General features: G+C 38.0%; 1 protein-coding gene across 1 annotated transcript; it reads left to right on the top strand.

Annotated features, from left to right (window-relative positions):
* The first annotated feature begins 325 nt into the window (after positions 1-325).
* Positions 326-3,037, top strand: LOC141600592 (protein FAR1-RELATED SEQUENCE 5-like). Its single transcript, XM_074420835.1, has 3 exons — positions 326-1,182; positions 1,399-1,719; positions 2,851-3,037. Exons 1-3 carry the CDS (start codon positions 326-328, stop codon positions 3,035-3,037), a joined length of 1,365 nt encoding a protein of 454 aa, XP_074276936.1.
* Positions 3,038-10,212: the final 7,175 nt, after the last annotated feature.

The raw sequence follows: 10,212 nt of genomic DNA, 5'->3' as shown, positions 1-10,212 counted from the left end.
GCCGATTACAAGAACTGATTGTCGTGCATTATTGCAGTTTAAATACCAAGAAAATGGAACTTATATTGTTACCATATTCGATGAAGCGCATAACCATCCACTTGCTTCGCCTGAATCTACAATATTCTTGAAAGGAAACCGAAAAATGACAGAGGTACATAAGCAATTTATCACAAAGGTAAAGGTGCTAAAACTAGGTGGTGTGAAAGCCTATAGAGGTTGGAAGGAGCTGTGTGGAGGTTACGACAACATTAGGGCTACTTAGGTTGATTTCAAAAACTTTGTCAGGGACATAAAAACCTACATTGGTAATTTTGATGCACAAATGTTTGTTGAAAATCTTATTGGGAGAAAAGACACATGCGGTTCATTTTACTTTGATTTTATAGTAGATGAAAACAAGTGTCTGGCTGAAGTGTTTTGGGCAGATCCGATCTGCATAAAGAACTACATGCTGTTCGGTGAGGTATTATCAGCAGATGCTACATATGGAACAAACAAGTACGATATGGTGTTTGTGCCTTTCACAGGAGTTGATCACCACAAAAGGTTCATAACCTTTGGAGCTAGGTTGATAGGCGTTGAAAGTATTGAGTGTTATACATGGCTGTTCAAGACATTTTTGGAAGCAATGGGCGGGCGCCAGCCGAGAATTATAATTACTGATCAGGACAAATCAATAAAGTCGGTAGTCCCGGAAGTGTTTAAGGAGTCAACACACAGACTGTGCATGTGGCACATAATGATGAAACTAAGAGAAAAAGTCAGTTATCAACTGTTTCAAGATGAGGATTTTAAGACCAGGCTCAATAGGTGTGTTTGGAACAACCAACTTAAGCCTGATGAATTCGAAGAACAATGGGGGAGGATAATGACTGATTATCAACTTGTAGAACACGAGTGGTTTTCAGATTTGTACGATCTCAGGGAACAGTGGATCCCTGCCTATTTTAAAGATGTTTCAATGTCTGGCTTGATGAGGGTTACTTCTAGGTCTAAGAGTGAAAACAGTTTCTTTGACAGGTTCCTCACACCTCATTTGACCCTTGTTGAGTTTTGGGTGTGCTATGAGAGTGCCTTGGAAGCACAAAGACACAAGCAGTCCAAGTTGAACAGTGACAACAAACACTCTGAAATCCCACGGAAAACAAAGTCAAACCTTGAAGTCCATGCTTCTGAAATGTACTCGCACAACATTTTCAAAGACTTCCAAACATAATTGGTTTCAGCTTTGTCTGATTGCCGTTTTAAAGATGTGGAGAAGATTGATGAGACAAAAATATATATTCTAACAGACTTGCATATGCCAAATAAGTCATGGAACGTAGCATATTCACCAGATAACATGGAGATTACTTGTTCCTGTTCTATGTTTCAGAGAATGAGCTTGTTGTGCAGGCACTGCCTTTGGATTCTACACAACCAAGATTTTCAGAAAATAAAAGAAAAGTACATAACGCAAAGATGGACAAAAGCTGCAATGAGTAAGCCTGTCTTTGATAAAGATGGCAAACTGATAGATGTCTCTCAAAAGTTTTCTGACCGGAAAAGTTTGAGTATTGAGCTGTGGCAAGAGGTTTATTCTTGTGTCAGCGTAGCTGAGTGTGATGATAACGACATGAAGCTTTTGATTGAAAAACTGAGAGATATTAGATTGGATATGATTAGTAACAGAAGTGTTCCAGCAAAGAAGAAAGACAAGATGAAAGAAATAGAAAAGTACGTGAGCTGCAAAATACCTCAGAAGTTGGTGATTCATGTTCCTAAAAAATCTAAAAACAAGGGTAGGACCAAGGGCAAGAGAATTGAATCATAAATGTTAAAAGCCCTAAAGAAGAGAGGAAAAGAGAAGAGGTACTGCAAAACATGTGGCCGCCAAGGACACAACTCTAGGACTTGCAAAGAAACAAACCATCTGACAGGTATGTATAATTTGGTTTCTTGTTAAAGCATATTACATTAATGTTAAATAATTATTAAATTATACAAGCATAGCGCATAGTGTTTACCTTCCAAAATCATCACTCTTATATGGAGGCACATAAGCTCTTTGTGCAATGAACATTATGGTTGTTCTGAAGGCACAAATGAGAATTTCAGCAATGTATATTTGGTTAACATTAAATCTATATCAATTTATTTGTTTATTTTGGCCATTTTCTCCTTATAAAATCTGATATTTAATTTACATTTTGTTGCATATTCACCAAATACTACCATGAAGATGACGACGATGAAGGAGATGAATCTGATGATGTGGAGGACCACGATGAAGAAGATGAATCTGATAACGAAGTGGAAGGTGCAAATTTTTGATTCAAGGATAGACATCCATAATATACACTACGAGAACATTCTTAAAGGCTTGTATGTACAATTCGATTTTACTGCCAAAGTACATTACTCTTATAGGGAAAGTATATTACATTTGTATTAAAGGATCATTATTGTTGTTCTGCAAGGAACATTCTTAAAGGCTTGTATGTACAATTCGATTTCACTGCCAAAGTACATTACTCTTATAGCCAAAGTATATTACATTTGTATTAAATGATCATTATTGTTGTTCTGCAAGGAACATTCTTAAAGGCTTGTATGTACAATTGGATTTCACTGCCAAAGTACATTACTCTTATAGCCAAAGTATATTATATTTGTATTAAAGGTTCATTATTGTTGTTCTGCAGGGACATCATCAACTTGATTGGAATTGTTTTCCCAGAGTACAATAATTTTAAGGCGTTTTGCACAATAAACATTATTGTTGTTCTGCAAGAACATAATAAACTTTATTGAAATTTGTTTCCGGAATATAACACTCTCTTGAATTAAAATTTTTTCAAACTTCAGGTTGTTCGACTCGCAGCTTCCTCAATATATGTTACATTACTCACACACATGTCACAAACGAAACTACAAAAGTTTTTACATCTTCAATTCAGCATCTTCCTCATCTTCATCGTCATATTCTTCCCATGGCGGTGGGGTTGAACGGAAATCCATTGCCTTCTTTAGTACAGCATCAAAACATACATAACCTTCAGTTGAAATCATATATGAAATGTATTTCTTCCGCAGAATCAGTAGGGGAGCATCCTAGGAAAGTAAAGAAAATAAGGGGTTAGAACATGTACAAATGTGTACTGAATTATGTATTAAAAATAATTGTATTACTTCTGAAACTCACATCGCCTTTTTTAAGCCCACAGGTCCAATTTAGATTACCCTTAAATGTCTCCATATGTCTCATAACGTAAACACCACAATCAGTCTTGTTAGTGTTGTTTCTCCACTTCATCTTTGCAAGAATAGGCTGCAGTTTTTTAATGCGATCAACTTTTACCTTTGAAACACCGATGTCTTTCAAGTACTCTGCTAGAACATTACGCTGGCAGAGAAGGGGGCAATAAAACATTAGGACACTAATAATTATGAGCTACAATATAACAAAAATAAGAAAATTAAGACAGACACAAAATTTTTGGGGAAGGTACACTCTATGTAAAGTCATTGTACATTTACAATAATGAATAGGAACAGTATGTAGTGCTGTTAAGCAAAAGAGAGCATAGAATCTTACAAAAGACAGTGGTCTATCGTGGAAAAATTCTTCCGGTTTTCCGTCACGATGCACATTATCAATGATGATGAACTTATACTTGTTGCTGTCAATGACTAGTAAATGGTTATGCCTTTTATATATAACTGGGAAGAAGAACTTTAGATTTTAAAAGATTTAATTAGGCAACAAGCAAATTAAAAATAACATGCAGAAAGAGTGTATATTGTCGATGCTAACCAAATCAATTCTATCTGGGTTAACCGAGAATTGGGTAAACTCTTCTTTCATTATATCCTTAATCACCATAAAATTTTCAACAGTGTCCAGTTCTCCTTGAAGCATCATCTGCATGCAAGACAAGTAAAGTTTCTGATGTTAATCAAGGGAAAAAACATTATAAAATTTACTTGTTGAAATAAGTTTATATAAATATTTGACTTACACACACAGCTGTGGTGAAAAAAAATCGATATGGCTCTGGAGAGTTTCTTCTAGATTCCTTGGCATTCAAAAGTTTTGCCCAACAATCGATCACATCACTCGTTAAATACTTAGATTGTCGTAGCATTGCCATTTCAATACGCCGAAGAGAAATTTCACCCACATGCACAAGAAGTTCCCTGGTTCAGGACTACCAGTGTTAACTCAAAACAGGATACAAAACATTTTAAATTTAAATATTGTACATTAGTAGAGATATATATATATACCTGGCTAAATCGGTATGTTTTCCTCTACTATACGACACATAATCAAAGCAATGCAATTAAAAGTCGAAGAGGAGTAATAATGCATGTATCTGTGCTTAGTAAATTACGATTTGCATGGATGCTCAGAGACTCTGGTTGACTTCTTTCACGTTCATGAACATTTTCATTGTTGATGACTTTGCCCTTGGTAGTGTCACCACTGTCAAGCAAATTATGCTCATTTGTACTCTTGTCGTTTGTATTACTCGCATCTGTCATGCTATCATTGTTCTCACAAGCTTCTCACTGGTTCAGACGTTACACAAAACAAGTCAGTTAATTACACATATGTACATTATCTTTATTAATAATGCACATAATACCCAAACGAAATGTACATAATGATTAAATAAAATAAACATAATGAGTAGAATAAAATATACCTAGCAAGAACAGTGCCTTTTCCCTTGGTGTAGTAGACGTAGTCAGCAATACAGTGCTGAAACTCAGATGGCTCTGTACATGGGTCAGTGTCTCCTCTTAGTAAATCAAGTTCAGTACTAATATCTAAGCTTGGATTGGGATTGGTTGCCTTGGGTTCTTCACTATAATCTTCAGATAACATGCTACATACAAGGGTATTTATAAGATTATCCGTATTGGCTTCTTCCTCATTCTCCACGTCACTATCAACATAAAAATGGTTCGAATAATTTCGCACATTCTTGTCATCATCTTTCTTGTTGTCTTCATTCCCATTTTCACACTCCCCTTCTGAGACCTCTTTGTTGTTGTCACACTCCCCTTCTGACATCTCTTTCTTGTTGTCTTCATTCCCATTTTCAACCTTGTTATGTTCATTCACATTGTAAACTAATTCACCTTCTTTTCTCAATGCACAAGGCTTCTGGAGTAGTTGAAATGTATCAAATTCAAGAACAATACACATAAGCACCAAGTTAACATAATATAACAAAAAATATGATCAACATATTTACCTTTTTGTATGTATAAAAAATCGGCCTCTTCAATGACATGCTTTCAACCTGAATACTATTTTTTAAAGTTATGTTTACATTATTCAAAGCTTCAACAACCAAAGGATGATAACTAACATCATTCTCAGTAGCAGGAACAACATCTGGAATATCAGCAACATTAATACCAACAGAACTTTCACTATCAGCGGAGCTGTGGTCATTTGACAAATTGAGTAAATTAAATGCATGATCACAGAGCTTCTGAGCAGTCATGTTCTCCTTAATTATTGATGCTCCTTTTTCTAACTTAGCCTTAACAGATTATATGTTCTGAGATAAACTAGTTATACATTTAGCAAGATCAAGAATATACTCCTCAGTGTAGTCCTTTGTTTGATAGACAGATTCAACACCTGTATTGTCAACCACCTCCTCCATTGGTGCTTCCAACTTACCATTTCCAAACATATCGCTTTTCATCTCATCCTTCTCTCTCGATGATAACAAACTACTAGTCCAACCTACCAACGTATAATAATCTCTTTCAACTTTTCGTTCCACATGAACAACGCGATCAACATAGATGAGCTGAAAAAAAAAAAAAATAATAATTACAAGAGAATGAAAACGTACCTTGCAATGTTAAATTAATTTATGAACTTCAAATACATTTTTTGAGACTTCTTACCTCCAAAAACAACAGTGGCCCGCCGAAGTGAGTCTCCTTTTCCACCCACTCAATCTTGCTTTCTTGCAAACTTTTTAACAAAAAGGAACACCAATTGTAATCTTTGATTTCATCAACATTCATCAACGATTTCAAAACATGATGATTAACCAAAGGCTTTTGGGTGTTTCTCATTAGCAAAGAAACAACAAACGCAACAAAGTTAACCTTGAATTCATCACTACCATGATCATGATTTATCAACCAATTCTCAAGCGTTTTGAGTGGAACTTATCCATCTTTTATACCAAATTGTTGTTTCCATTTGCCATAAAACTCTTGAAACTCTTCTGATTCAGTATGAGTTTTGCATAATTCAACTGTTTTAGGGCCTATTGGAAATCCAAATATTGATCTTACATCAGAAACCTTCAAGAACAACTTCTCACCATCAAGAAGATCGATACAGTTTTGGTATGGGTTATACTGCTTAATTAACCAATATCCAAGCTTTAAAGGAATGGAACGAACTCTTAACCAAAACAGCCCACTAAATCCAATCTCTTCTAGCGCGCACCATTGTTCGTATGACAAACGTTCAACTACCTCAACTACTCCTATAGGAGACATTCTCGTATATGCACTTTTAAACGAAGAGAAATCAAACTTCTGCTTACACTTGGAACCCAATACCATCTTATTACTTACTTTACCCTTTTGAGTACTTTCTTTCTTTGCATTAACAATTTGTTTATTAACAGAAACAATTTGTTTCTTAACTGCAAGATCATCGTCACTTTCTTCATTTATCTTCTTTGTGAAAGATTGTATAGACTTAGATTTACTGTTAATAGTAGCTGATTTACGCTTTCTTGTAAATGGAGCACACTCATTTTTACCATCAGTGCAACTTTCAGTTGGTGGAAAAATAAAATTAACTTTTCTCCGCTTTTCAGATTTATTATCTTCCTGCTCCATAGTCTGTAATAATAAAATGAAATTACAAAACAAGTAATTTTAGGAAATGTACATTAGTCACAAAGATAATGTACTTTTAGATGATTCAGAACAATTTCTATATTAAAAAAAATACGCACATTAATTTAAAGCTGTATGAACAATATATATTATTACCTTCAACTAAAAATTCAAAATTAACAGAAACTAGAAAGTAAATGTTGAAAGAATACTTCAGAGATATAAAATTGGGGAAGAACAATGCGAATGTATTTCAAAAGGTAGAAAAAATAATTCATGCACATTAATCCGAATTAATTTTTAACAGTAAAGCAGTATAAATATCTGAAATCAAAACATCAAAATTATACTGCTATTGAACAATTAAGTGATCCAAATTAAACATTATATTAGAGTTATGATAGAGAAGAAACGAAATTGAAAAGAAAATACCTTAGTATAACGGAGGAAATTGGGCGTAACTTCAAAATTATACTGCTGTTGAAAAATTCTCCTATGACAACGTCTATACTGGTAATGTAAAACGACTGAGCTAAAAACTGGTTACCCCCCTCGTCAAAAAAAAAAAAAAAAGACACCTGACGGACCGAGTTAACCCTTTTTTTTTGGGGGGGGGGGGGATCCTAAAACGGGCGAGAAAGAGTTTAGGGTTGGATTAGGCGGATCCTTGCTTCTCATTTGAAAGCGGCAAGACCAAAAGACACCCTAGAGGGGCCGAGTGAACCCTTTTTGGGGGGACCGGGTATCCTAAAACGGGACCGGAAAGGGTTTAGGGTTTGATTAGGCGGATCCGCGGTAAGACAAAAAGACACCTTAGAGGGGCCGAGTGAACCCTTTTTTGGGGGGGCCGGGTATCCTAAAACGGGACGGGAAAGGGTTTAGGGTTTGATTAGGTGGACCGCTACCGCGAATCCCCCTAATCAAACCCTAAACCCTTTCCCTTGCTTCTCATTTGAAGACGTCAAGACAAAAAGACACCCTAGAGGGGCCGAGTGAACCCTTTTTGGGGGGACCGGGTATCCTAAAACGGGACGGGAAAGGGTTTAGGGTTTGATTAGGCGGAACGCTACCGCGGATCCCCCTAATCAAACCTTAAACCCTTTCCCTTGCTTCTCATTCGAAGGCCGCAAGACACCCTAGAGGGGCCGAGTGAACCCTTTTTTGGGGGGCCGGGTATCCTAAAACGGGACGGGAAAGGGTTTAGGGTTTGATTAGGCGGACCGCAACCGCGGATCCCCTAATCAAACCCTAAACCCTTTCCCTTGCTTCTCATTTGAAGGCGGCAAGACAAAAAGACACCCTAGAGGGGCCGAGTGAACCCTTTTTTGGGGGGCCGGATATCCTAAAACGGAACGGGAAAGGGTTTAGGGTTTGATTAGGCGGACCGCTACCGCGGATCCCCCTAATCAAACCCTAAACCCATTCCCTTGATTCTCATTCGAAGGCGGCAAGACAAAAAGACACCCTAGAGGGGCCGAGTGAACCCTTTTTGGGGGGACTGGGTATCCTAAAATGGGACGGAAAAGGGTTTAAGTTTTGATTAGGATCCCCCTAATCAAACCCTAAACCCTTTCCCTTGCTTCTCATTCGAAGGCGGCAAGACAAAAAGACACCCTTGAGGGGCCGAGTGAACCCTTTTTGGGGGGACCGGGTATCCTAAAACGGGACGGGAAAGGTTTAGGTTTTGATTAGGATCCCCCTAATCAAACCCTAAACCCTTTCCCATGCTTCTCATTCGAAGGCGGCAAGACAAAAAGACACCCTAGAGAGGCCGTGTAAACCCTTTTTGGGGGGACCGGGTATCCTAAAACGGGACGGGAAAGGGTTTAGGGTTTCATTAGGGGGACTGCTACTGCAGATCTCCCTAATCAAACCCTAAACCCTTTCCCTTGCTTCTCATTTAAAGGCGGCAAGACAAAAAGACACCCTCGAGGGGCCGAGTGAACCCTTTTTGGGGGGACCGGGTATCCTAAAACGGGACGGGAAAGGGTTTAGGGTTTGATTAGGCGGACCGCTACCGCGGATCCGGCTAATCCAACCCTAAACCCTTTCCCTTGCCTCTCATTCGAAGGCAGCAAGACAAAAAGACACCCTAGAGGGGCCGAGTGAACCCTTTTGGGGGACGGGAGTAAAACTAGGGGGCTGAGTATCCTAAAACGGGACGGTTAAGGATTTATGGTTGGATTAGGCAGACCGCGGTCTGCCTAATCCAACCTTAAACCCATTCCCTTATTTTAAGAGGATAATCTTTGAAAAAAAAATGCGGGTTTAAAGCTTTGTTACATCGTTACATAGTAATATGGACATTTGTAAAATGTTGAAGGTACATTATAGTTGATCAGTCTTGTAACTGGCTTTAAATTAGAAAGGGTCAATTCTAAACAGTTAAAGCTTAGGTAGATATAATAATTTAGATTCAAATAAACATTCATAATAAACTGCTAATATGTTCTGACAATATATAATACTTAATGACAACGCATATGTTTCTAAACTTAACCGCATATTATAATTATACATAAATTAACATCAAAGTTCTTAACCCTTTCTGGGTTTACTGCAAACAGATGGATGAACACTGCTCTCACCCTCCAGCAAGTCCTCCTTTTGATGTTACTTATAACCGTCTATTAATTCTAAGCCTTCACGACTGCTGGCCAAGGTATAGTATTTTCACCATCAAGAAGAGCATATGATTCTCGTACAGCCGTGACACCGGTTAGAAACTGACGGTCCATGTCAGCCTCTGTATACTATTTTTGTCTATTAGCTTCAAGTTGTCGGGCTATGCTGTCTCTTTCAGCCGTGATAAACTTAATCCGCGCTTCAGCAATGTCCAGCCTCTGGCGGCAAGACAAAAAGACACCCTAGAGGGGCAGAGTGAACCCTTTTTGGGGGGACCGGGTATCCTAAAACGGGACGGGAAAGGGTTTAGGGTTTGATTAGGCGGACCGCTACCGCGGATCCGGCTAATCCAACCCTAAACCCTTTCCCTTGCCTCTCATTCGAAGGCAGCAAGACAAAAAGACACCCTAGAGGGGCCGAGTGAACCCTTTTGGGGGACGGGAGTAAAACTAGGGGGCTGAGTATCCTAAAACGGGACGGTGAAGGATTTATGGTTGGATTAGGCAGACCGCGGTCTGCCTAATCCAACCTTAAACCCATTCCCTTATTTTAAGAGGATAATCTTTGAAAAAAAATGCGGGTTTAAAGCTTTGTTACATCGTTACATAGTAATATGGACATTTGTAAAATGTTGAAGGTACATTATAGTTGATCAGTCTTGTAACTGGCTTTAAATTAGAAAGGGTCAATTCTAAACAGTTAAAGCTTAGG

This window comes from Silene latifolia, chromosome 9, assembly GCF_048544455.1.
Source record: "Silene latifolia isolate original U9 population chromosome 9, ASM4854445v1, whole genome shotgun sequence".
Classification (NCBI taxonomy): Eukaryota; Viridiplantae; Streptophyta; class Magnoliopsida; order Caryophyllales; family Caryophyllaceae; genus Silene; species Silene latifolia.
Note: the sequence above shows the minus strand (reverse complement) of the source record. Positions and strands in the feature narration are given on the sequence as shown.

Coding starts and splice junctions, on each gene's coding strand:
- LOC141600592 (XM_074420835.1), top strand. CDS start 326: ATGTTTGTTGAAAATCTTATTGGGAGAAAAGACACATGCGGTTCATTT. Junction 1,183..1,398: donor GAAGTCCATGCTTCTGAAAT/GTACTCGCACAA, acceptor CTTGTTGTGCAG/GCACTGCCTTTGGATTCTAC. Junction 1,720..2,850: donor AAGATGAAAGAAATAGAAAA/GTACGTGAGCTG, acceptor TTCAAACTTCAG/GTTGTTCGACTCGCAGCTTC.